The sequence below is a fragment of the Megalopta genalis genome, chromosome 2 (assembly GCF_051020955.1).
Source record: "Megalopta genalis isolate 19385.01 chromosome 2, iyMegGena1_principal, whole genome shotgun sequence".
NCBI classification, from domain to species: domain Eukaryota; kingdom Metazoa; phylum Arthropoda; class Insecta; order Hymenoptera; family Halictidae; genus Megalopta; species Megalopta genalis.
The window spans coordinates 6,706,519-6,733,455 of NC_135014.1; the positions used below are offsets into that span (position 1 = coordinate 6,706,519).

Genomic DNA, 26,937 nt, shown 5'->3' on the forward strand with positions numbered 1-26,937 from the left:
ATTTTCTGCGCTCCTTGTATAGGGTGAAATTTGGTTTACAATATTGCACCGGTAATTTTCTAAACGAAACATTTTGGCTCTCGGGTGTTCCAAATTGTTGGAATAATTAGGAACGTCGTCGTGCGCACGTCATCTCGAAGATTCCAGTTTTAACACGCCGGAGTTTGAATGCATATATCCATTTTTGCAGGCAGCCATGCACACGAACGGGACGATCTTCCACGTAGCGACAGGCTGCGCCCCTCTCTCGGTGGTATTAGAGGCGCCGTTTTCCTGGCCAACCGAAATTAGCATAGGGGATTAGTGCGTCCGTGGCTTAAAGTAGACACGCATGGTTGCATGCCGATAAGACTTTATTAACGTCAGGTTTATTTATCCTGTAATTTTGTCCGAGCCGTGACCCTATACTCTACCATGACTTTCTCTGCCCGGCTTTTGGGATGGGCTGCCACGCAACCACAAGTGTGAGAATTTTCGGTGTCCGGGAAAATAAACGTTCATTAAAAAAACGGAATTTTTTAATTGAATCTCCGTCCGTTCCTTTTTTTTCGGAAATTTCCTGCTCGGCCATCTTGTGCCCCATCTTTATAATTATTCACGGAATATTTTCCTGCTATCGTAATTGTTACAATGAAATTAAAGCAGCAAGCAGCTAAAGAATTTGAAATAAACGTTTGATTTATATAAATTAGTAAAATAAATACTTTGTGATTATACTGTGACGATTATTGTGATTATTCGGTGTACGATGTATGTATTGGCAAAATCTGCTTTAAAAAGTTCATGGTATATTTCTTCTTAATGCTGCTTTATTATTGCTTTTACTAAATTTATCAGTGTTCGTTTATCATATTTGTTAATGAAGATCATCTGCATGGCAAATTTTATATACCTTGTAACATAAAGCAAAAGCTATTATCGTAACAAACGTTTAACGTTGAAAAATTTAACGTGTATGAAGTATACTGAAACTTATTTTGCCGTGAACTTACTTGGAGGAAGGTTTCACATGCAACGATACTTTCAAAGCATAATTCAATAATATTTATTACAAACATATCAGTTTGTATAAGTGTAATACATGTATAAAATATTTGTGACGAATAAATTGGAAATCTATAATAGTAACACTGTAATAAAGAATTTCTTATTAATTAACCTTAGAAAGCTTGGCGTCTACTACATTCACACTTTCTCTACTTTAATGCTCGTAAAGTGGAATTACATTACTGCCATGTTTGCGTGAACTCGCGAAATAATAGTAACAATGAACAAATAAACTGGACGTTAATTTAATGGACTATCTTTCAACTTCTATTTTACTGGATTCTAAAATCAATATATCGTTTAAATTTTGAGATCAGTATGACGTGATAGAAGTATTTCTCACAAATGATCTCAGAATTTTCAAGCTTTTATGAGTCTATTCAAGTTCACGTATCAAGCCAGTAAAATATTCTTATCTTTAAGCTCGTTGAATAGCTGATTAAGGCCATTTACTTTTTTTATAGTGCAGTCCTTTATTTCCCGGACAACGGCAGGTCCCTTCACATACTGTGGGTAACGAAAGTATTCGATTATTAGCAAAACTTCGAGTTCTACGTCATATATTTAAATAAATATACATTGAAGGGAAAAAATACTTCACGGTATGTTAATATAAGTATTCGAACGACTTATAGAATTAAGTTGAAAAGTTATAAAAATAAATTCTTTTTAAATTTAGTTATTAGTTCTATATATCTATTGTTTAACAATATGCTTCAAGAAGTTTGACATTTTAAAAATAAGTATTTATTTAAGATCGATGTCGTTTTATATCTCTATTTCATAATATTTTATCATTTGTTTATAATATGTATGCTTTTTGTTGCAACTCGTATGACCGAATTCACAGTCGCGTATAAAGCAACTGTCGTGTAAATATAATTTGTTATCTTAATTTGCTAATGCATTTGAAGGAATTTGTAAAATTAGGATGCAGTTTTGGCCTATTTAGCTGCTAATATTGATGTAACATGGGAGAAATCAACCAAAACTGCATTCTAATTTTACAAATTCCTTCAGGTGTGTGTTAACAAATTAAGATAACAAATTATATTTACACGTGCCTTAAACACGACTGTCTATCCTCATGAAGTGAAATCGGTCATACGAGTTACAACAAAAAACATACATACTATAAATAAATCATAAAATCGAGTAAAATAGAAATATAAAACAACATCGATCACAAATATAGAATCATTTTTAAAATGTCAAACTTCTTGAAACATATTGTTAAACAATAGAGGTGTAAAACTAAATAATACAAATTAATAAAAAAATTTATTTTCGTAACTTTTCGACTGAATTTTATAAAGCGTTCTAATACTTATGTTGCTTGAAAATACGATGTTCCTTTATATTTTTGTAATTACATAGATAACACTTTACACTAAATTGAAAGTTCCTTGCATTCTGACATTTATATACTTTAATATCCCGTAAAGTATCTTTTCCCTTCGATGTATATTTATTTAAACATGTGCAGTCGAAGTTATACTAGTGTTCGAATACTTTCGTTATCCGCTGTACATATACAATATCGTTAAATCTTTACACTCTAGTGAAACAAATTAGTTGTACACATTTTTCTTTTTTAATCAATTAAAAAACTACATGTGCCGTATAAATATATCATATTATTTCGGGTAACAATTTTGTTCAATATTTATACGACGAAATCTTTTAGTATTCTCTTCTGTAACGCCGGATACGGTGTAACCGAAGATTTACAAAAAAAATGAGTGAACCATGACAGTTATTTATATAAACATGAAAATGTACAAACAGAGTTTTAACTTAACAAAACGCAAAACTATACGTAATATAATAACCTTTCAAAAAACATTCACCAGACACGCTTCCTCCTTAAATAATTAATTCAAACGTCTAATCGAGTCACAAACAGTTTCTCTTCTAATCCGAATTTGTTATTCAACACGATAGTTGTTATATTAAAACGAAAAACTTGCACACGCAATTCCAACTTCAAATTACTTTGAAAGCCATTCATGACTCGGCCGACCAACGATAAATAATTCTCGAAGAGACAATGCGAAACGAAAGAGTGCGCCATTAAAATACAGAAAATCCTCAATTAAGGCAAACCGCGTCGAGCCGTGTCGAAAGGGACGAGCCTAATTCTCATCGAGATCTTCGCTGAAACGCGCGCGCGCGCTTTTAATTAATTTAACCGCGATCTCAATTCGAAATACACAAAGGCATGCTGGTTTTTTTTTATTGCAGCGGCCCGAGGCTTTCTGCACGCTTAAAAACAAGTCGGCTGCCAGATGCGCCGAACTAAAATGAAAATCCGTGGCTTGAGAATCGGAAAGGAATCTGTTGGATTTTCGTCGCGCAAAACAAAACGTGATGCGCTTCGATCCACAGGCACGTGGGGGAGACGGAGGTGAAAGAAAGGGAAAGAAAAAAAGCAGCGGGGTGTGAGTATTCGACTAAAAGCATTCCGGCGAACGAAAAACGTAAGCTGACTTGGAAATACAAATTTTATCCTGGTATCGCGGAATAGTTTCCTCGGCCCTCGATAGATATCGTTCTGTATAGTGCATTTCATCCACGCACGATGCATCGGAAGACGCGTATCAGGTCGCATGCATACCAGCGCGATCGTTCCATTCAGCGGCGTTCTTCGTTCCTCCTTTTTCATCTTTCTCCTCTCCACAGAATTATCGCTGTGCGAACACGCGTGCTGGCTTTCGAGGGCGGAAGAGCTAATGAAGAGATGGCGACAAAAGCTGGAATCTACGATTTTTTTGCGGCCTTTGTGCGGCCCGTCGCTATTCTTACCGAAATGACCTGCCGACAAAAGGTGCATATTTGAATAAAATCATCGTGGAAGTCTCGCTTGGATTTATTTACAAGGCGTATACTGTTAATAGCTGTGTAAGCAGATTTTCATGGTAAATTGCAGCGATTAAGGTAGAACATTGATCTAAACGATCTGAAGTTTTTATGTCTTCTAAATTATCAGTGTTAATTGCAAGAGATATAGAATTCAATGAAAATATCTTTCCTATCTGATTAATTGCAATAAGTTGAAAATAATGCGAACTGAACTTCTTCTAATCTCGTTAGAGTTTTGCATTCGACTTATTCATATTTGGCATAAACGCATAAAACCCGCAGTCTATTCATAAGTAATGTCCAACGTACAAAAGACTAAAATATTGTAACTGACAAAGTGTTGACACAATATCGATTTTTATGTACCGATATTTTTACCGATTTACGGGTCTTCCATTATTTTAGCAATTTGCATACGGTGCAAATGTATGCGAAGCGATTGCAATTATTTTTACGTAAGTACTGAACACATTTCTTTCGATGTATCAATTTCCTTGGCTTGATGAAACGAAATTCCAAGTTTTAGAAAATGTCAAGTTTAGAAATTCAAAGTTTTATTTCGATCGCAAGGTGCGCATACAATCTTGCTCAAGTAATAGATATCTTCCTGTGTACGGGTTGTAAATAACAGTACACTGGAAAGGGTTTTGATAGAAGTGAGTTGATCCATTCGATAATTTTGTTGTTTACTGTGTTACGTGAAAGTCGCAGTCCAAACTCAGTTCCATCAAGAACAAGAATATAATCAGAATTTATTTTTTAATTGACAGATTTTTGGAATAAACATATTGAAAGAGCAAAATATGGTACTAATTAGAAACAACTTACCTCGAACTTTACGGATCGGTAAACAGGTTATTCCGTCTTTTTTCTCAGATACGATTTTTTATAATAGTCGCAGAACATGTAGAACATGGTCAGAATTTGAGACATGTAGATGTACGCCACCGGTTTCCGATGCGGCTCGCAAGAAGGGAATAAAGTTTGACATGTGTGACCTATCATGATAACAAATTGAATCTGTAACCACAAAAAAGATACATTTTCAATCAATGATGTATTGCTCGTGTTTCAAGCAGCTAGGATTTCTATAAATATACGCATAGCATATTCCCCGAGCTGTGATTATTAAAAATGTCCAACTTTCTCACATCGAGTAGTCTTTGGTTTCTCTTTCGACCGCAATTTTTGTATCAATCACAATTTAACCCGATTTGGCAGTGATTTACGAATACAAAACGCAATATGAGCGATCGAACGAATTTATCGAAAACTTACTCAAATAATCGAAGAATGAAGCGAACTGTCGCAGAAAAGTTTTATTTTTCGTAAAGATCCATAGTCTAAATATTCATCGTAGTTGTGCTTGTTTTAAAAACATCATGTTTACTTTGCAAACAATAACGAAGCCGAATAAACAAATAAAACAGTAGATATTCCGAAGATGAAGTGGAATATTTTATAACAATTCCCAAAGTAAGACCGTGAAATCCAATTAAATATAAAACCAGATCATCTCAAAATGTTTAGAAACAGCTAGAAACTGGACAGACGTTCGCACTGAATAGGCTCATTCATACTCGTAATTAATAGTATTGGCTTGGCAGGAAAGTAATTTCGGTATTTCAATGTGAAATAAAACTCAATTATTTCTATACAAGAAATGCACTTTAATATTTGTCAAAAATATTAATCGAATATTCTCCATTCTGTGTCCTTGTCAGTAAAAAACTCAATCAAGTGCGACTTGAGGCTATCGTTATTATTGAAATTTTTACCATTTAAAAAGTTTTGTAAACTTCGAAATAAATGATAATCTGGTACATTTAATAATACATTTAATAACAGTGTGGTAATTTAATCTTTTTGCAATCTCTCGTACAGTTATATGGCGATTCGATTCGATTATGGCTTTGATTTTGTCATCATCAACTTCAGAAGATCGACCAGAACGTTGGTCATCTTTAAGTGAAAAGTCTTCAGAACGAAATTTTTTGAACCAATTCTGACACGCGCATTCTGTTAAGCAATCGATGCCATAAACTTCGCATATTTATTTCTTGCCTTCGTGAAAATAAAAAAGTAAAATGTGTCGAAAATGTTCATTTTTGCACTCCATGTTCAAATTGACAGCAAACTATCAGCTGTAGCCAAAACTACACGGAATTTGTTTCTATAGTAACCTAAACGTGTCTCAACTACCGAAACTGAAGGACAAAAAGATTATAACCTTAACACGTTCCGTGCCACGTGTACCATCGATGGTACACGCTTGCATGTTTACTTAGTGAACTGAACAAATTGTTTACAAGAAATTTAGAACCGAAGAATCAATTTCCACCGCAAGAATGGGCGTTGATAAGTTTTTGTTACGTTGTGTTTTGTACGAGAATTAATAATTGCACGTAATACATCAAGTTTTAGTAAAATATCAAAGTGTGAAGATTCGAGTAAAAAAAGCTCGGCACGGAACGTGTTAATAAAAGAATGACAATGCAAACATAACGCTATCTGTTTGTGCAAACCGAAATTACTTTCTTGTAGTAATTACGTTCATGTTCCTCTCCAATAGTTTTCTAATAGTCCATAAAAGTCAACGATATCGACATTTATTTAAACAATTGTTCAAAAGAGCTTCGATCGAACAAATAATTTAGATCCATGTAAAGGAACGGCTTCCTGTAAAGTTATCGAGCTTCTATCACATACAGTTATTAAAAATCCAATTAACGAGCATTCGGTAGATAAAGTGTCAAGTTCTCTTCGCTGGATACGAAAATGACACTCCGACGTACCGATCGGTCCACTTCCGGTCGTCCCACTTTGCATAGTGTAAACGCTTAGCTTGAAATTAAACGTCCACGTAACCCGATAAATCGTTCCGTCGATATCTCGGCAGAAATAAAAGTTCTCGGTCGACGGATTATTTAATTAAAAACCGTGCCGTTGTCGTTGGGGTCCGGCGCCCTCCTCCCCCCTCCCCCTCCGCGCGGTCACCCTCTCCGCCGCTATTTCATCAGGCTGTTGTTCCACCGAGGCCCCGACGCCGAAATCGAATCGACGCTTGCCACTACACACGTATAATTTTCCATCTGGCACTTACAACCTCTTCAACCTTCGTCAAAACCCGGTTATCGAGTTAGGAGGGACGATTCGCGAATATGACCTAATATTCGCATTCCGGGGCTAGGTGCACGCGCGTTCCCGTCGCCCGCGTTCCGAAACATATTGCGCCTTTTGTACAGTGATTCGATAACTAAACATTCAACCGTTCCCCGTATTCGAGCCGTACGTCCCGCTTTGTTGACTCCAGACGTTCGCGACGAAACGTGAAGGAAATTGTTCGACGGAGAATATTATTGCAATGCTGGAAGTGCTTTCAATTTCGTGTGAGCCGTGTTTCGTAATTCATTTCTTTTCGCGCTGGAAACGTTGCAGGCGCATCTGGGTGATAGAATTGAATTGTTAACACTCGTACGGAGGGAAGGGCGGAGGCACTAGGTCTACTTGAATCAAAAATATTACGATTCTTGCGAAACTTTTATCTAAAAGCAGTACACTGTTATGTAGAGAGAGTATCTTAAAATTTATGTTAAAAAAGTTGATAAATGAAGTTACAAATTATTGTAATCATAATCGGTTACATTTTTGTCAGACAGTCCCGCCGTTCGAATGTTATAGAGTGATCGGAAAATCGTCGATTTTCGAACTCCTGTAACTTTCTGCAAGCAAATTTTACTGTATCTCGTCTATGCTAATTTTAAAGGATAATAAAACTAAAGCCACTTTCTTCTTTCGGAATTTTACAGCACAATGAGATAAAATTCAATCAAAATAAATTTTTGAAAGGATAAATTGTGGAAGGAAGAATTTCCTTCACAAGATCACATTGAAACGAATATGGAGTAACATATCTTAAACTTGATTAATATTGTCTTTCATTACATTCCAATTAAAAAATGGAGAATATCAGCTTTTCTGGATATCATTTTTTAACAAAAAAAGAGAATTTCCGCAAGAAAAGTTCAAGCCTTTAAAAGTAGATACTTCGTTCTAAAGTAGAATATTGTAAGACTTCGTTGCAAACAAATTGCAGGACTTCAAAGACCAACTTATTTTAATTTTTTGGAGTAGTGTATATTAGGTTGGAGAATTTTTTAAGTTGTTTTCGAATAAGAAATTTAATTGCACAAAAAAAATTTAAAGAAAAGTCATTCGTTTAAACAATGTGTTAAAATCTGGATCTCGTTCTGTATATATATACAGAACGAGATCCAGATTTTATATATATATATACAGAACGAGATCCAGATTTTAACACATTGTTTAAACGAATGACTTTTCTTTAAATTTTTTTTGTGCAATTAAATTTCTTATTCGAAAACAACTTAAAAAATTCTCCAACCTAATATACACTACTACTACTATATATATATAATTCTCCTTCTTCGTTCAATTATTAAACACGCCATAGTGACTAATTTGAAAACGCAAGTTCAAATCGAAGCGAAAGGGTTGTTTTAACAATCGGATTCGCCCTCGTCGCTTCGATATTTCTCCGAAAAAATATTATTTTCGTGTCCCTTCTGACGTTTATATTTTACGGCTACATATGTTCCATCTACAATTTTTTGTAAGCTAGTAGAAACATAAAGAATTTTATTGCAGCTAGAACCATCGACTCTGTAGAAGTTATTGAATATTTGACTATTGCTCGAATCGATACACTTTTCGGGAAAATTAACTTATACATTTTTGAAAATGTAAAGGTATATCTGAAATCGATGAAAATGTCCAAGAAAATGGTTGAACCATTTTCCCAAAGTAAATGTTTTTAAAACAAGATCGAATAAACTAAATATTCGTAAATCGGACGCGGAAAATATTTTCATGAACTAATGAAAAAGCGAAAGCAAATACGATGATAAAATATCAATATATTCCTCTCATTCTTTTCTTGAGCTAAAAATTTCTGATTAAATTATTAAATAACGTACGTGTCATTTTATCATTTGATGAAGAATATTTCATCATTTAATTGAAGCAATAATTCTCGTAAAGTATTCCCACTAAAATCTAAAACTTGAAATTAAATTATTATAGTAACAAATATAATAATTTAGACTATGAACTATATATGCAGCTATAATACTAGAGGAAGTAATCTCTTGCAATCAATGCGCAAGATTTTTATTTCCTAGCGAGATCTGCAGACTAATAATAAACAATTACGTCTCATGCAGAAGCAACATCGAAGAGCTTTAGTTAACGCTCATAAAAAAAAGAAAGTAGAAAAAAATACCACCGAGCAGCACATTAAAAAATACGGGTTCTTCCAACAGCTTTCAATTACTTGGAACAAAAATTGCAGTGGAAGAGTAACGACAACATAATTTCGGCGTTTCTGAAAACGCCCCCGCAACCGGGTTCCAGCGAAAAGTCATTCAATGGCCCCGTTGTTTCTCATCGCGATGCGTTATTGGTGCAGATTAATTTCCTTTAACCGTGTTCCCGGTACACGGCGGGCCAAACGTCAATAACAATTCCACTTTCGAAAAATTCGACCGACCGCACGACGGAATGTAATTTTACGGTTACGCGATACGGGGACGCGTGCACGGTGAAATGAGCGAATAACGCTTCCAGCACGGCAATTCAGTCAGCGCAACGAACAGCACGCGACAATATATGTATGCATTTCGAGCTCTATGCACCACTCGACGCACCTCCGCGCCGGCAGATAGTGAAGTCAGATACAAAATGGGAACGTACCATTTGTAATCCTGTAATGTATTGTTTCCAAGGCGCGATCCTCTTCTGCATCTCCGGGCCCAAGCAAGCAAGGAGATAGTAGGTGTACATAATCACGTGCACTATGCAGTTCGGCATAATCGGGAACGTCCACATGCCGCCTGCGAACAACACGGTTCCCGAATCGGAAGAAATGCGTGGGAATTCACGGACCAACAAAAATTTCGATCGTAAACACGTTAATTTGATTGATGAAACTAAAAAACAAAAACTGGGAAGTTAAAATTTATCATAGAGAATGGTATTTTAACTCTTCAGAGTTTGGTCGAATACATTATTAAGTTGGTGCATATGAAATGTCGGATTTTCTTTACACGTGAACGTTTGTCTCCCAATTTTCGTTATGCTATTGTTTTTTATATGTATAATGTATTGAATCATGTGTACTGTCCATTGCCAGAGTCACATTTCAACAAAGAAGATTTTCTCAAAAGTGTTCCATTTTGTTATTTGTTTTGAATTTCGTAAGGATATGAATTCAACCGATATTCGTATATATATATAATTTTTTTTATACGAGTATAAATTTGGTAATAATGCTGCAAAAGCTGCACGCAATATAAACCAGGCGTTTAGGGAGAATACCGTTAACGATCGAAAAGTGCAGCGTTGGTTTGAAAATTTTCAGTCTGGTGATTTTTCCCTACAAAGTGAACCACGTGGAAGACCCAAAACGTCTGTGAAAAATGATGCTCCGAAAGCATTGGTGGAAACGAATGTGACTGGAGTAATTCACTACTCGTTCCTTCGAACCGGGGAGACAATTACAGCCGAAAAGTACTGCCGGTACATTGATGAAATGCATGAAAAATTGAACATTATACGCCCATCGCTTATTAATCGGCATGGTCCAATACTTCTCCATGACAACGCTCGGCCGCGTACGTCGTACAAAACAATTGCGAAATTAAATGAATTGAAATATGAAATTTTGCAGCACCCAGTTTATTCGTCGAATATTTCGCCAAACGACTTTCATTTTTTTTTTAAACATTTAGAACAGTTTTTTACGGGCTAAACAATATGAAAATGAAGACAGTCTGACAAATTTTATATCAGAATTGACTGATTCTAAAGATCAGAATTTCTTTAAGACAGGCATCTATGCATTAAAATCTCGTTGGGAAAAGTGTATCGAAGCAAACGGAGCATGTTTTGATTAAATAAACAGCTTTTGAAAAAAGATATGCAGTTTCATATATTCACTTAAACATCCGACATTTCATACGCACCAACCTAATACAATGAACTTTGAAAACAAGTCAAGATTAATGTCACTCATATGTCATCAACGTATTAACTTGACAATTTATTTTAAGTGCAACCAATCGAATGAGACAAACTTCGTTAGGGTTTACGTGACGAAAGAATGTTATTAAAACAGTTGCTGTAATAAATCATGATTTTTCTAATCCTACATTAACCCTTAAATGCATATTGTTGCCAATTGTCTACATTCCAGTTCCACTTAATTTTATTCAAAAACCTGAGTATGTGCGTTTCCGAACACACGTTGATAACAATAGACAATAGACCATGTGTGAAATAAAAGACTTGACATTACTTCTGGCGAGTAAGTTATATGTTTTTTGACATTTGAATGTGGTGGGTGATAACCTTCAATGTGTTACTTGGACAGATATTTTCTTTTTTCGAGTTTCCTATAAAGGAGTGATTTATCTAATTGAAAAAGAAAATTACTTCTCATCTGTTGTCACGTAAGCTATGAATGTTTGATGTTGCATTTGAAAATTTTATTTTATTTATTTATTTTATATATTTATTAATATATTTATATTATATATTTACTTTATATATTTATTTATTTTCAAAATGAATACTCAATATTATTACCTAGATTTTTTTATTTATTTTTTACGTAACCTACGACTCCATTCCTATAAAAAACGATGTTTTAGAATTCAAAACAAAAAATCATGCATTTAAGGGTTAATAATCCCTTATCATTTATCCTACAATTACAGTAGTTACAACTTCTTTGTCAAATAAGTTCAATCAAGGATAGTTAAAGATCGATAACAGAGAAGAGTAGAATATTATTATTATTATTCCAGATCAAAAGAAACTAATAACACACATACATTTATATCGTCATCGCAAGCGACTCCTTTCAAGGAGTTGCAAGTTCTAATTTTATGCGCCTGTTCTGCACGCTGCATGGTGATCAACGTGTTAACAAAAATCTCACGAAACAAATATTTTATTTCGTTTATGATTATTGGAAGCTTCGTCACATGCTTCTCATTTGTTTCTTTTTTTCTTTTTTTGTCAATTTAGTTTGGAAGGTATTGATCAAATAATTTGATTTTTATCGAATCGAGTGTAGAGAACAACGCCGGAATGAAATCAATAAATAAAAGTAATCGAGTTTCAACGGATTGGAATTGGAAACAACGCTAGGTTGATGCATGCAGATTTACCTGGTACGAATTTGCACGTTATCCAGGAGAGAAGAACTGTGGAGGTGTGGTGGTAAACGTGGAGGAAGGTAGCCTGGTTGAACTTCTTCCTGAGGATGAAGATTATCGTGTCGCCCAACTCGAACAGCTTCAGTATCAAAACCCTCCATATCCATCGTGCCATCTGTTAGAAAGAGTAAGCATCTCATTCATGCGACCTTTGTATCGTAAATTATATCGGTGATGAACGGACTGCGAATGTTTACGCAAAATGAAATTTTGACGACATTAACGCTAGATTTACGAGAGCCGTCGAAATGTTTCTAATTTACGATTATTCGTATCGCGAAGGTACATTTATGAGTTATTTATTCAATTTATACGTTACTTATTGCAAATATCACAGTAACATTCGTTCAAAATCAAAGTAAATGTCTTATTGTTACTTTCATAAACTAATATGAAACAGCTGAATTTTTGCGCTTCGTAAATCTAGTGCTAATCATTGCATTAATTTGTTTTAACATTTGTTTCTAGGCCATTCTAGTATCGTAGAACTGTATATGCTTCGTTGTAGTCTTTTCCTTCATATTTACCGCATAAAAATCTGCAGTCTAATAATGAGGCTACTCACGCGATATGACTCAGGATCGTGCGAAACGACATGAATTTCGCATCCCAGAGAAAATTTCGTAGTGAAACCAGACGTAAGAAGCTGAAAAAATTTCATATTCAATTGTTAAAGTAGAGTATTATAAAGCGACATGATTGTTAAATAGAGTAGAGAGCATCGTGGAGTGGTATAATTGTTTAGTAAAGTAACGAATGTAATCAGAGCTTTTAGCGATACGGTAACACGCTATTTTTTGTCACAGATTCCAATTAAATTGAATTTTTCGCAGGAGCAGATTTCATCAATACTAAGCGTTTTTCATTTATGCAAACTAAGGTCAACGGGGAATCGAAAATATTCATTAGTCATTCACGTAAACATGGAACCAAATCGTCGAGTGGGATGTTTTTGCGCAACATTTTATTTCCGCACAAATCGATGTTTTCCAAGAGCCCTTCATTAGCAGCAATTTTCTCGGCATCGCACGTTCATACTGTTTTCATGAAATCCGTGGCGCTCTATTTCTTTAATCTGTTCATCGAACTATGATGTAATAGTTTTTCTTGTACAGGCTAAATTGTTTCCAATAAAATTGATTTTCATTATCGCAAGTGTATACGTAAAAAAGTAAATTTGTACAGCTATTTGAATCGTAAATTGAACAAATGCTACTCGAAACGATGAAATCGCTGATGTAGTTCCAAACGTGAAATTTTAGCAAAAGGTTTTTAAACGCTGCAATGGAATTTCAACCTCGATGAAAAAAATAAAACTGAAATGCAATGTATCGAAAATCCCCAATCGAATTGTGTCACAGTCACCTGTTACAAGACGAAAAATTGTTCTCCCTTTTCTATTGTCAGTTTGGAACCTTTTTAACCTTTTTCAAAGCATCAATCCGCTGCATTTTAATATTATCCGAATGTTTGCCAGCCGTTCACTTCAAATGATTTTTTTTTTTTTTTTTTGAAACCATTAATTACTGCGACAGATTACAAAAATGTAAATTTTAACATCTACATGATTATAACATGTAAATGAAAACACTTTCCGGTCCGATGTATAACATCGAAGCCGTAATTAACGCACACCATTACTACCTTCCACGAACAAGGCTTAGCCGTGAAAGGGATTAAACTTTTGCACTCGAGAATCAAGCAGTATCTACACGGCATACTTCGTTTCGAAAACTTCGATATTGAACTTTGAACGTTAGAAATATTTCCGGCAGCCGCATCGTGTATTCTCAGAACGAGAAGCATCAGAATCGTGTGCGATTTTATTAACGAATTCACGAGCACAATAATAATAGCGTTCAAATATTTTCAAAAGCAAGTATAACTTTAATAACAACTTCTCATCCCGTTGTTTACATCGGAAATTTATTTATTTGTCGGCTGCAATAATCAACGTTTCGCGTAACTGCAAAATATAAAATACTATTAACATTGCAAACATGCCGACGAACTGCGATGAAATTCAAATTTTTAACATTCAAAATAGAAGCATGTTATCGTTTAAAATCGCAATTTTTACATTCAACTGTTTGATTTCTGTTCGAACATATTTCTTCGCGTGAAACAGATTTATCGCAGCGCACAAATCGTTTTACTTCGTTTGTTATGTGCCTAACAAAAATTACAGTAGTCCGGGCTGCGTGCTATTAATAATTGAACCGACAGGAAGTTCATCCTATTCTTACCCCATAAAATACAGCAGCGCTTGCGGTCGCCATAAAAATGTTATAAAATATCATGAGCTTGTTCAAGTTGAACGGCTTTCGGTTCTTCATGTAAAGTGGACCAAGACGAAGGACAAACGCGAGGTAAAGCGATATAATTCCTAACAATGGAACTGGGCTACCCATTAAGAACCAGTCCGCTACCCGAGGATCTAGAAAAGAAATCGGAGAAAGACAAATGAAATGTTTTATCAACACGACTTTATCAATATCTTGTAACGTTAGGCCAATCTCATCAATTTATGAAACTGTTTAGAATATATGCAAGATCCATCATTGCAATGTATCAACAGTGAAAAAGAAGAAAAAAAAGTAATAATTTATCATCTTCTGTCAGTTATAAGTTAATGAATTAATTACAAGTTTGTACGACAAGAATCAAAGTATGTACAAGTTGGAAATGTTTTGCACCAGAAGCCAACTAGTACGACAAGTAAATTGTTTATACATCACAATTGTAGCAACTATGTGGTACAATTAACATAACGAACAACGCTCAAGTAAAAATGTTTAATGTTAAGATAAATTACCTGCCGCATCCTCCATAACGTATCGATACGTTTCCAAGAGTCCAACGTTCTTTAAAGAGTGAAGAAATAATCCACTGAATTATTTTGAATCACGTAACGTTCATAAAAGTGAAGAAAATATGTAGAGTTGCGGTAACGATACAAAAATAAATGGGAAAAGCTGAAGTTTTATCTTAAACGATGTAGAAACAATCGTTTGGAAAGCAATTTCCAAAAATGAGTCTACGTCTGATACAATCTAGGAGCGAAGCAGCAGCTCGTAATAGTGAAGGAAATAAAAATGTTTGATATGCTCGAAATATTTTTCAAAAAGTGTTCATTGATGACGTAGGACGCGGGACTTGAAAATATTTGACAATTGAACTAGATATTTCTTTCGTAATATAATTAAAGAGAAATATTCGAAGCAGTTTTATGTCTGTCAGATATTAATTCAGATGTGTGAAATTAAAAAATAAATCCAGAAATCTTGATACTATTCATTGGAGGACGTTAGTCAAACTGTAAACTCGCAAGAAACCACTGCAGTCGAATGAAAGAACAGATTTTTCACAGGATGTTTCCACACAATCCTTGGTATCTATCGTTTGATTTCACTCGAGAGTTTCATCGAATCGAAGTTCGTCTCGGAGCTTACACGGGAATTCCGTGTTCAACTTAATAATTTGCTAGATTGCTCGAAGGACGACGGAGACTAACGTCGATGCCCTACCAACATTCGGAATATCGATCAATTTTCCGTAATCAGAACGAAACTAAAAATCCAACGTTCTATGTATAGTTGAGTATACAAGGCAAAATGATGTCGCGAAAACTATTACATTTCGTCTCGAATTTTTCCAATGGCAAGAGATTAAAACAATTGTAAGCATTGGTATACGATCGTTCGAATGCCACTACGACCATTCGATACAACTGTTATCATCATTGCAGTAGAGACTATCGATTTATCGTAAATTATGAATCGCTTTCTATTAAAATTCTAGTTGTATCGATAGAAATGCGGCAGAGGGTAACGTCAGTGACTAACTCGGACAGTGAAATATTCGGAAACGTTGAAAATTGTCTGCGCAGAACAATCGAGACCTTAAATTCGAAATGTATTTTGTGTTGGAAAAGCGTGCAAATTGCAAAGGAGTAGTGAATAAATAAAGGAAGAAATTCGAAGTCGCGTGAAAACGAGTGCGCCTGCGGGTATTATTTTTAAAATGTAATCTACTCGGGCGAAAAACAAAAGAATCCTGGGGACTATCGAAGGAAACAGGAAAAAAAACATACCTGAGGCACGTGAATTGGAAGACCTTGCTCATCCTGGCCATCGAATTTACAGATATCGACTGACATTCGGGTTACTGAACGGTACGAATAGTAGCTATCGACGTTAACACCGTCTTTCACGGTAGCAACCTACTGTCTAAGTTCATCTGCAGGGCAAGCACCCCTAGCAGTGACTCGGGGACAGGAACGTAGCACACAAGCATAGTTCCCTGTAAAGGGTTTCTCGCACACCCCATCTTAATACGATAAAGAAAACATGTTCAAGACCTGTATAGCGAAGAATATTTGTATATTTATCACGGAACGCGATTGATCTTAATCGTCGCTCGAACTACGTCTGAAAAATGCTTCGATGAAAATTTTACAAATTTATTTTTCGTATTTATTAATCGATAATTTTTATCAGTTTCCCTCTACGTTCTAGTTACACGTTCGTAAATGATGTCACATTGTGAACATCCGAAGGTGGCGGCACGGTTAGAAAAAAATATTAGAAAAATATTTGTTTGCGGAAACATGAAACACGTTCGATGCGTAAAATATTATTAATTTATGTATCGAATGTTGGAAAACCGATTTTAAATCGGAAATATGAAACTGGCGAATCGATTTTTCTACGACTTCGGCGGAAATGTAGGGGCGAAATGCAGAGAATGGCATTGGCAAGTTTAGCAGGCTTGTTACCTTACTATGCCAATTATCGATCCATTCTTTTAATTACTTTTTGTCCAGACGTTGTATTAATTTCGCAGGTGGGTTCACTTCTGAGAGATCTAAAACATGAAAACGAAGTTGAAATGTGTGGAACAAATATTTCAGAAGATAAGTAACAATAAATGTTATTAATATATATTTATATTACACATATTTATATTATATATATATATATTTATTTATTTATTTATTCATCTAAAATTGTAAAACTGATTTTGTATATCTGATGTGTAAAACGAGCCAACGATTCAATTTTGCTATTTTCTACGGCTTTGCTGAAAACAATGAGACTACATTGACAAGTTTAGCAGACTTGTAACCGTATTATGTTAATGCAGGATCGTTTGAGTTTGCAATTTATAGGTCATTGTAAAACATGGTCTCATGACATTTGCTAATCAGGCACACCATTCAATTACCATAATCGTTGCCTGTGGTTTTTATAGTTAATTATACGTTCGCATGGTTCCAATTGTTTGTCGAGTTTAGTGATATCGGCGATTAAATATTAATTGTTTCATTAACACGAGAGCCGGCCGTGACTAAAATGCAAATCAAAGTGATAAAAATACCCTTTTAAACTAAAATCCATGTGACTTTACGATGGCACATTAACACGTTAATGAAGTTATTGGGCCATTTAATTTTCTATGATTATGCGTTGATGCGTTGAACCATACACGGTGTTATATGCTGACTTGCATGGTGAATCCATACAAAAGTTTTCGAAGCGATATCAAAGTTTTGAGCTTTATTAAAGCACTTGTAATATTCGATACAGAAAATCTGTCAATTAACGTAAAAGCAGACTTATTTAGTTTTTAATTTTGTACTCGCTACTTTAATATTCCATTTAATTAACTTAAGACGTCCGTTGCAAATATTTTAATTTGATTCTGGCAATAATTGCCACCACTCTTTCTAATGTAAACTTCAACACACGTAGAGAGTGTTGAACAACTCAAATAATACTTGTGGATCTCGCATCGTGAATTTTTATTGTCGTCTCTGCGAACGCTTTATTAGTGCGTAAGATCACTGTTACGTCCCTCACACGCATGACAGGCAGCTCGTTCACGATACAGGTCACTAAAACTATTGTTGATAATACGACAGACCTATTTCAGACAAAACCAGAGCTCATTTGCCATCTTACGCTTTTTAATACAAAACCGTTTCACTTTTTTTCACCTTATTATATTCATTCATAAATTTATCGATAAGCAAAGCCTGATTAACTACTTATCATGAAAAAATAAAACATGGTTTCACATTAATGATGTGATAAAAATTGCGTTCTTACAGAAAAATAATATTTCAATTTAAGAAATGAAAGTTTAAAATTATTGTAACAGTTAATTTTATTAAATATTTGAACAATTTTATTATAACGATTGAGTATCTGCTCCCGTTTTTAAGAAAAAATAGTAGAAAACCATGTTAAAGAAATGAGCATTAATTACATGTATAATCCCTGCCATACAGGAGTCCAGGAAAAAGTGGAATAACTTTTTTTTATGAAATCAGTATTGAGAACTGTAAATACAAAAACAAAGTTTTGTATGATTTTAAGGAATAAACTTCTGTTCTCGGCAAAAATTATTTGTCTATTGTAATATTTAATTTTGCAAGGGATGCAATATGATCCAGAAGAAGGGAAAGCAAATATTTTGATTGAACAATAAAATTTTAAAAAGCCACAGAAATGTAGCAAGTGTCGTGATGTCGCCCGACGTATCGAAGTAATCTAATTTCCTCGAATAATCCCCTAAATACAGGAGAACAAGACATTATAATTGTAAATGTGAAAGTATGATTCTAGTCAAATTCTGTGACTTCAATAATTCTGTATCTTCTTAAATATCTAGCTATCCCAGAAAAAATCCTTCCCGCTGCAACAAATGTTTGCGATAATATATTTCTAAATCTAATTTTTAAATCATCGAAATAATTTTCTAGAACACTACGTCTTTTCTACACAAAAGAAATAAAATATATTATTGCATTAATATTGCAACTGGTATGTTTTACACGAGTTATATATATATAAAATATACAACATACCATATGTAACATACACGTGTAAAACATACCAGTTGCGTTTACTTAGCGTTACGTATAATTAGCTTTTCAAACAACGCGTGGATCATAATACAATTCCTAAATTTTTAGTTTTAAGCAAATTGTACATTTTCAAAATCAATCGAAGTAAATGGCTAACTTGAATAACAATTTATTAATTAATAATTAATAATTTCAGTAAGTCAAAAATAATATTACTTCTTTACAACTGAAAAACAATATAAGGGTTAAAATTCTCGTAATGTTTGCACAGTTTTCTATGAAATTCATTCTTTCAGATCAGAATGAAATTCTCGTCTCGGAACGGTTTATTCTTATTGGAAAAGATCATCATCGAGGTCCCCTCGTTTACGATAGTTCGGGATACAGTAACGGTGGCAAATCATTATGTTCTACATAGGACGAACGCAGTTCTATAGATATACATAGGGCTTCTCTATATGCTGTCACTTGTATCAGGATTAGTTGTCGGGTACGTCGCGACGACGACGCGCCGCGGGCTCTGCGACGAACGTAGTCACGAATTGACTTCGTACCTTGGCATCAGAAATTTAGTGTCGGTCCCCCTTCTAATCAGATCAACTGCCTGCTAGGTTTCGCCTAGTTAACCCGAAGGAATTGATTTTCGTGGCTGGAATTCGTTATTTCTTTCGCTGAGAACTAATTAAAACCACTGTTAATGTCGAACGTAAAACGTCATTACACGGAATTCATCGTTTTGCTCTCCGATAGCACCGCGAATGTAAAATACTAGCATAATTTTGATTGAAAAACGATACCTTCGCTTCGCATCGTCGTCTTCTTTTTCTCTTTTTATGGAAATCAAATTATAATCGATACATTAAGAATGCCCACTTCTTGATAATTAGGTTTAGTTAAAACTTTCAATCATATTGGAGGAATATCGAATTGATAGTAATCCGCATATAGTATTTAAAAAGATAATATGTATTCAGAAATTACGAAATGATATAGTACTAATAGTAAATTTCTTTTTAGATAATAAAATAATATGCATAATTACGAAATAATTTATGCTTATAGTTTATTAACATAAGAAACGTTCATTTCGTTCATCAAATAATCGTTTAAGACGTAGACATCTTTAGCAATAAAAACAGCGAAAATAAAAGGAAACTAAATATCAGCCATACAATAGAAGCTGTTTATTTTTTGGAAATGATAAATTGAATATTTTCTTACACTAGGATGCGTGTACGCGATTTTCGCACACCTCGCACAAAATCACATGGTTTCTCCAAGATTTTCTAACTCGTCAAAGACATAATAAATATCCTTTACATCCACGCCAGAATTTTGAGTTACAAATCGAAAGAAATTTGGTTTCTCATGAAGCGGTTGGTAGTTAATCATTAAGCTGCCTCTCTTGACCATCTTCTCCTTCAATTTTGGTGCAACCTATTCGAAAATAACAATTTGATAAGTTAATTTTTTATTCGCCAAAGATCATTAGCTATTTAAGTTTACTGTATGAAGCATATAAAATAAGTATTAATTGACTATTCGGTATACGCTATTTCGTATACCGATTGCCAGTAAATGGGGAATATCATTTATCGATTAGTGTGAGTTACCTACAGACGATAAATAAGAGAGAATAATTATTCACAGACGCTAATACAGTTTCTTGCCATATCTATTGCCACTCTAACAGTTTTATATGTTATTAAAAAATATTTGTTCCTTAACCGACGAATTACTTTTGAATGTCTCTTGATTGTTACATTTATTTAGAAAGAGGTTTCTAATAAATTTAATGGTAAAACTCATTCTACGAAAACCTCAGAAAAAAGTGACCTAACTTCTGATATGCAAATCTTTTATCAACGCTTAAATATTATTTTAAACACGTGTAGAGAATAACTAACTTCTCATTGAATTTATAATTAATAAACGTTAACGAGATTTGTTATCATAATTAATAGTGAGTATTTCGTACCGATATTAAATAGAAAGGATGAATATATACACAACTTAAACGTTTTACATTAAAAAAAACTATAGTGTTGTGTCTGTTTCACTATCATGTAAAGTAATGCAATTTTCTAGTCCAAGAAATATTTTTCTTGTTTCAAATATTCTTTTGAAAAAACATGATTATACTTACTTCATTTATTCGTTCCTTATAATTGTATAACGAATGCTGATTTCTCAAAGATGGCGGAATGAACCAAAAACAAACATTTATAAAACACGAATCTGTTACTAATTCAAAGGCATCCCTTGTTTCTACTTCTTCTTTAAAAATAGCTGAGAGTGTCATCAAGTGGTCGACATGCTTTTCGAAACCTGATGTACCCTAAAAAAACAAAATGTAATAATAATAACTTCTAACTAATACTTGATAAAACAGAAAATAGAAAATTGTCCAAAGAAGCTATTTTCGCATCAACAGTCTGCATTAAAGTCACGTAATAGGTATTATAGTTTCATTGCATACATTTCCGAAAAAAATAAGAAAACATCTGCCAATCTATGTATACATTACTGAGATCTTCGAATAATAGAGAAAATGAGATCTTCGCTAATACATAATAATTGCATCATATAAAATACAACTATGATTATTAATAACGATTAAAAATTAATAAAATGTTTTAAAATTAATTACAGTCGAAAATAATATTTAAGTTATAACTGACAAAGAAAGAGAAAAAGAATATTGCATCTCTTAATAGAGTTAATAAACTCGGATATTTCTCAATTTTGTGAAACAATATTACTTGCTGTAGTGCTAATCATTATTAAACGCTGCTTAATCTTTTTTTATTCAATTAAGCATAATTAAACACAGTATAATTTGTGAAAGTATATTCGTAACCTGTATATTACTGATTGATAACTGTCATTGCAACAGAATTTAAAAAGAATTCTCCTACTTTTTTCATTAGATTGTCAATTTGTCTCATATTTTTTAATATTCATAATTTTCTTTTAATGTGCTATAGAGCTCCTTCAACATGTTTAATAATAACTAATAAAAAATTACCTGAAAAAAAACTAACTATATACAATATTAGTACATGCAAGAATGGTACTTCTATAAACATTTTCTCGGTGCAAACAATATAAAACACTATTTGAAATACACCAATGGAAACAGATATGTGTTCATAATTATTTTACATGAAGATATTTGACTGTCTAGGCATTGTGAACGTTCCAAGGCTAAAAGCACAGCTATCGGCAAACCCCTTTAAGGATTTCAGGAGCTTCTTTTATGATCTTGAAAATCCACTGAATATGTGAGGTATGAACATTCTTCAGTCATACCAGGGGAAGATAATGTATTCATAAGTATATAGGCAAACACTTGAAATATGGCATGCAGACCCTTAACTTGTACGGATGCACCACAGCAGCAGCTTAAACCTCAAAGTACAAGGTGGACAATTAAAGGAAGATCAGGGGAAAAAGTGCTACCAAGGCTAGTTTTCTAGAAATTTGCATAAGTGGTTGATACTTGGAGATTAATAAAGGGGGCAGAAGAAATTTTATGCCATACGAGTAAGTCTTATCTTGTGTTCTGAGCACATTGTGCACAAGATGCTTAAAGAAGGAGCCTTCTTGCATGAAAAATATTTTCTGCTGGAAGCAAGCTAAGAACTTCTTTGCAAGCAAAAGCAGATATAATCTAAATATATCATTGGTAGACCAAATTACCTTAGCCTGCCACATGAACCAAAATTTTAACACATCTGGTCTGCGTCCACACTGCAAGTACTTGTCCCCAACATCTAAATCGGTGGGATAGAATTTGTCTTTTTGAAAAAGATAAGAAGCCTGCTTGGAATGTGCCTCTTTTAAAATATTTTGATGCCTGGTCAGAAATAGGGAACATTGTTGAGGAACAGCTAATAATTTGTGTGGATTAAACAAAATGGAATCAGCTCTTTCTATTCCTCGCAGAAGGACACTGTGTTTTTTACTGAATATCAAACCACCTCCCCAAGCTGCATCCACGTGCATCCACATGTTAAATTGCTGGCAAACATCCGCAATTTCGATTAATGGATCGAAGGCACCTAACACCGTCGTTCCTGGAATTAAAAATTATTTTTTTACACAATACTTTTTACACGTTTTTTGTACAGGACGATTTTAAAATGTTCTTCAACTCACCCGCGGTTGCAGAAACTGAGAAAGGGTAATTTCCAATCTTCTGTTCCTCGATTATCTTAGATTTCAAGTCATTGATATTCATCCTACCGTAATTGTCAGTTTTTATTAAAATCACCGTCACATCGCATAAATTAGCCCATTTTGAGACCGAATAATGCGCGTCCTCGGATGTGAACAGCACCAAATTCGAAGATGATATATGTATACTCTAACATGTAAGCGTGTATATTACAATATATTAATTTACATAAAATAATATTCAAGATATATGAAAAAGGTATTATAAACTAATTCGTCGCGTATCGAGAAGTGTCTAATACTGCAACTAGCATAAGGGTTGAAACGACTTATTCGAGATTTTCGATTTTACAATTATTGAAGACGCAAAAGTACTTCTTTCAGAATTTATTTGTTGATATTTACACAAGTATACTGCATTGAAAGCCAATTAAGATCTCAATAAATGTAATTTTGTAATTTGTATAATATAATTAAATTCAATCGTTTCGATCAATCAGTACTATTAATGTTTTAAGAGAAATTATCTGAATTTGTTCTTTTAAATTTCAGTAATACGAAAATTTTCAATAGATTTTTACAGCAGAATAATACTGTATTATTTATGATTCAAGAAATTAAAAAAAAAAGCAATGTATACATTGTGATCTAAGATTAAAAATCCTTTGTGGTACAAATTTCAGTTCGGAAGAAATATGTATGTAGTTTCACGGTTTTTTACGAAACGAGATTGTACATTTAGAATAAATCTACTTACACTTCGTGTCGTTTTTCTGTACCAAAATCGGGCCAAATTAATAGCCATTCCATTAGAGAAGGAACCTCCTGGGCAGAATAGACCGTCTCCAACAGTAACACCATTTTCCTCCTTGTAGAACATGCTCAGCAATTTCGAAATTATGGTCTTCTCCATTAATGTTAAAACCGGCGCCACCTCGTAAGTATACACTGAAGAGTTTAATACGTCGGTGAGCCATTGTCCAGCTAAACCATACGGATCCAATCTACATGAAATAAAATTGTTCGTATAATGGTACATGTGAGAATAGTGCAATTAAGAAAAGTGATTCACTAATTAAAACTGAAAAAGCCGTAGAAGTTTGTGAAAAAAAACAACTGAAAAAGCCACAAGTAAGTGGATAGAACGAACAAAATTCTTTAAAAAGGAGAGTTTAAATGTGAATACGAAAAGCTGATTAAAAAATACGGTAGCAATAAAATAAACATTATTGTAGGTGTAAAAATTATTTTTGCCAGAGATTCTCACTTTTGACACATTATCAAATGAAAATGAAATTCAGATCTGGCTCAAAGATTTCTCAGATCGAAATTGACAAAAATATAATAATACATACATATGTATGTGCTATTGGTATTCTTGTATTCTTTGTTACACAACACACAGGTGACATCAATTGTAAAATATTTATAAAACGCTACAGATGATCTACTATAAAAATAATTGCATGCTAGAAATAAAAATTGTTCAGTTGTTAAAAATGTTTTTAAGAATAACTGGCAGTTATATAGTAAGATAAAATTACGTTTACAAAAGAATGGATGGTACCAATGAATTGAGATTACATATAATTTCTATTTAAAAATCTATCATTATATTGAATGTAGTATGTTGTTTAATATATTGAATTGTATGTTATTTAATATATTAAATAGTACGTAATGTAATGTTGAATCCAGTATGAAATAGATGAAGTCATGATAATTACGGTTTTCCAATTAACAAAATGTCACAAAAAAAAATTTGAAATTACTTTTGGTGTATAATAAAATAATGCTATCCGCCGCAAAATGTACATTCATTAGTGGCAATGCAATAACGCTCGTTCAAGTTAAAAATCTTTCAAAGAGGAAAATACGACAAGCAGCATTTAATACAAAATATTTAAATTTATATTATTATAGTGAATAGCATTTATCATTGCAAATTCGGTGTACCATAAAATGTGTAATATTCGCTACAATTATACAAAAGCCTCCTCGAAAGAATGAGTGCATTTTAAGCATAATCTTACCCAGAAAATAATTGATTCATGAAGTAAGGGTGACCGGTTTTGACGCTGTACTTGAAGACTTTGTCAGCGATCTCCAAGAGATTATCCTGATTGCACGGCTCGTCTTTGACATCGAACTTCACGATTTCCCGCAGGTGAGCCGATTCTCGCCATCTCGATACAGGATTTTTACGGGACACGCTTTCGAAGGCGCAATCGATTAAGACCGCAAGCAGTTTTTCGAGGAACTGCTTGTGCTTCTCCGCGCACGGTATGCTTCGCCAATCCGACATTCGATGAAGATCTCGTCGTAGATGCGAAAAAGCAACGGGGAAACCGCGCGCAGAAAGGAATGCGTACTGATCCCCTCGCGGTTGACCTCTGTCGTATATAAGCAGGGCACAAGGTCCTCGCAAATTCATACAATTACGCTTAACGAGAACACAAAAGCGTAACGTTCAAACTGGAAAATTAATGGGGCACATTGTACAGCTCACATTAAGTTAGAGGACGTAACTAAATTATGCGAAACGGTGGTCACCGGCGCAAAACAAAGGAAAGCAACAGTGTCTTTGGAAAAGATGACTTACTTTATTAGCTTACAATACGTACAAGCTATTCTGGTGCAAAACTATGTACAAGAATAACAGAATTACAGAATTACACGATGTTACGAAATCTGCAATTTGTGCAAGTGTATGCGAGGCACATAGATAGACTCCACTTTGAATGTTTGAGGCGATCCCTGGCGCTAACGAAAACTCAAACGAAACTCGGAGCTTTAGTTTCTACAAGCTGAATCAGTTATACAGGCACGAGGAAGATTGTGTTCGCATAAGTAGAAATATATTGAGCTTAAGTAAATTCAGCCGTGAGCAAATGTGCTAGTTGTGCCTTATCTATTGCCATGCATAGTGATTTGTACTTAACGTAATAATTAAAAATGATACTCTGTACAACGAATTTTCAAATTTCCTTTTGCACCATGGATCGCCTCATTCTTACTTGTGCTGTGATTTTTCGAATACCCTGTACCTTAACAATGCATATTAAAAGTTTGAGCAAAAAATGAGACAAGTAGAAATGTTTTGCGTAGTATTTATATAGCCAAGCGAATAGGTGAGCCGAGTGTATCTTAGATATGTAACAATGTTGAAATTATTCTTTTATGCCCTGTAATTCTCTCAGAAGGAGAAGGATCAATTTTATGTGAGCCTTTGCCTTTGCTATCTCTTTGCGATACAGCGCAATCTGCTCTTCCAACAGCTTAATTCGCGCATTGATAACTACTAATGCACGGTCTAGAGTCAATTCCAAATAATGTCCTAAACCAATATCCAAAAGGATTGTGGATGCATCGGGCACTTGTGCTTCGATATAGAAATTTTGTCCAACGTTTATTTGAGTCTTGAAACCACATTTATCGAATTCATTATCCTGAAGAGTAGCGATAACAGACTTTAGCTGAACGAACTCTGCGATCTCTGTATTTTTGGAGTCGAGCTTTTGTTCTAACGAAAGAAGATCGTCTTTTAATACGTCATTGACAATTGTCTCATACAGCAAGATCTTGTGTTGAATATCAGGATTCATAATCGGACAGGATCTACAACATACAAATCGGAGAGATGATAGACATTAGAAAAGCGTGAAAAATATAGGTTAT

General features: G+C 34.1%; 3 protein-coding genes across 6 annotated transcripts in view; all 3 read right to left on the bottom strand.

The window, feature by feature from the left end:
- Positions 1-1,021: 1,021 nt before the first annotated feature.
- On the bottom strand, positions 1,022-17,074 carry LOC117218362 (very long chain fatty acid elongase 7). 2 transcript variants are annotated; one of them, XM_076528782.1, is made up of 8 exons: positions 16,987-17,074; positions 15,025-15,073; positions 14,456-14,646; positions 12,775-12,855; positions 12,162-12,324; positions 9,682-9,917; positions 4,738-4,929; positions 1,022-3,861 (listed from the first exon to the last, which is right to left on the bottom strand). In XM_076528782.1, the coding sequence occupies exons 2-7, from the start codon at positions 15,038-15,040 to the stop codon at positions 4,765-4,767; spliced, it is 852 nt and encodes a 283-aa protein (XP_076384897.1). In that variant the 5' UTR covers positions 15,041-15,073; positions 16,987-17,074; the 3' UTR covers positions 1,022-3,861; positions 4,738-4,764. The 2 variants fall into 2 exon arrangements, with proteins under 2 accessions (XP_076384897.1, XP_076384896.1); XM_076528781.1 differs by lacking the exon at positions 16,987-17,074 and adding an exon at positions 16,303-16,513.
- LOC117218361 (cysteine sulfinic acid decarboxylase) lies at positions 16,656-26,396 on the bottom strand. 2 transcript variants are annotated; one of them, XM_033466676.2, is made up of 7 exons: positions 25,293-26,396; positions 24,017-24,263; positions 23,242-23,449; positions 22,783-23,159; positions 21,227-21,418; positions 20,302-20,517; positions 16,656-17,075 (listed from the first exon to the last, which is right to left on the bottom strand). In XM_033466676.2, the coding sequence occupies exons 1-6, from the start codon at positions 25,691-25,693 to the stop codon at positions 20,344-20,346; spliced, it is 1,599 nt and encodes a 532-aa protein (XP_033322567.2). In that variant the 5' UTR covers positions 25,694-26,396; the 3' UTR covers positions 16,656-17,075; positions 20,302-20,343. The 2 variants fall into 2 exon arrangements, with proteins under 2 accessions (XP_033322567.2, XP_033322566.2); XM_033466675.2 differs by lacking the exon at positions 16,656-17,075 and having other exon boundaries at positions 20,250-20,517.
- Positions 25,841-26,937, bottom strand: part of LOC117218360 (protein UXT homolog) — a 62,909-nt gene continuing 61,812 nt past the window's right edge. For both annotated transcript variants that reach the window (XM_076528789.1, XM_076528788.1), the window contains exon 2: positions 25,841-26,877. In XM_076528789.1, coding sequence (XP_076384904.1) covers positions 26,430-26,864 — 435 coding nt within the window. In that variant the 5' untranslated portion in view covers positions 26,865-26,877 and the 3' untranslated portion in view covers positions 25,841-26,429. The remainder of the gene's footprint in view (positions 26,878-26,937) is intronic.